The sequence below is a fragment of the Gavialis gangeticus genome, unplaced genomic scaffold (assembly GCF_001723915.1).
Source record: "Gavialis gangeticus isolate Ggan-Ray unplaced genomic scaffold, GavGan_comp1, whole genome shotgun sequence".
NCBI lineage: Eukaryota > Metazoa > Chordata > Crocodylia > Gavialidae > Gavialis > Gavialis gangeticus.
This window is the reverse complement of record NW_017728994.1, coordinates 68272888-68273994: the sequence shown is the minus strand read 5'-3', so window position 1 is coordinate 68273994 and position 1107 is coordinate 68272888. Positions and strand designations below refer to the sequence as shown.

Here is a 1107-nt window from a genome sequence, read left to right as displayed (position 1 = left end):
CTCCCCTCCTCCATTATTTTTCACTACTGCATATAGTTCTGCCCTTTCTAATGCTGCCCAGGTATGGACAAGTCAAGAAGATCATGATAAACACTTTTCTCATAGATTCCTGGCCCAAATAGAGCAGTAATCATCATCAATCTCTCATTTTGAGACTTCTAGCAGTTTTGCCAAAGTGCTGCTTCTGCTAGAAAACAAGATTTTTCTCTGGCGATACTCACTAGAAAATCAGTTGATTTACTGACTAAGAATAAAAGTCACCTCTTAATTTGTGGGTGCTTATCTGAATCAGACTGCAGTTGCCCATGTGCTCTGTTGTTGCTGCAGGCTATCAGCATGAACCTGGGACCTTGTTCGTATACTGTATATAGAGGCGTGTTTGACTTTTAAGTCATAAAAAAACCACAGCATGGCACAGATTAAATCCATTTGAGACGACTCAGAAAAGAGATGTATGTGCGAGTCATTGGGCTGGGGGTGGGTGGGGGACTGTGACATATACAAACCCTTCAGTGTGCATAGCATAAGATTTTTTGGCTGGCACTCGCATGATTTGATTCAAGGGCTGGGAAAGAACTATGATTAGTTAAAAGCTTCAGCAAAGTCTGGAGGGGAGTGCTCTGAAGAGTTTGGAGCTGCACAGAGGTGACTGTAACTCCTCTAGCAATTTCAGACTATTCTTCTCTAGCTCAGGACAAAAGCCTTTTCTTTGCCTCCGTGTTCAAAGAGACATTTGTCTTGAGATGTTGCAGCTGTGGGCCGTGGGATTGCTTGTTTGAAGATACCCCCTCGTAGACGAGAGGAGAGTCAGCGCACTGAAAAGTGGTAGTATTTTATCCTGTGTGGGTTTTTCCCTCTTCTCCTCCCTCCCTCTTCCGCTACCATGTGTGGTTTTTAATAAGAAGAAGAATGTGGAGGCAACATTTTCCAGGCAAGGGGAAATTTCCTGTTTCTTTTCTGTTTGTTTAATAAAGTGTGTAGTTGACTGTAAAACTGTAGCTACTTTGTTGTGAATGAGTAATTCAATAGATTGTTGGGCGTGCTTCTCGATGCACTTTTATATACTGCAAGTGAACATATTTAAAGCCTTAAAAAAAAAAAAAAAAA

At 41.6% G+C, this 1107-nt stretch overlaps 1 protein-coding gene across 3 annotated transcripts in view; it reads left to right on the top strand.

Annotated features, from left to right (window-relative positions):
• Nucleotides 1-1107, top strand: part of CTBP2 (C-terminal binding protein 2) — a 122748-nt gene that overhangs the window by 73507 nt on the left and 48134 nt on the right. The window contains exon 1 of one of the 3 annotated variants that reach the window (XM_019502974.1): nucleotides 594-931. The exons of 1 other annotated variant lie outside the window; for it this stretch is intronic. In XM_019502974.1, coding sequence (XP_019358519.1) covers nucleotides 910-931 — 22 coding nt within the window. In that variant the 5' untranslated portion in view covers nucleotides 594-909. Of the gene's footprint in view, nucleotides 1-593; nucleotides 932-1107 lie in introns of those variants that run through there. One more of the 3 variants, XM_019502970.1, reaches the window with a different exon arrangement.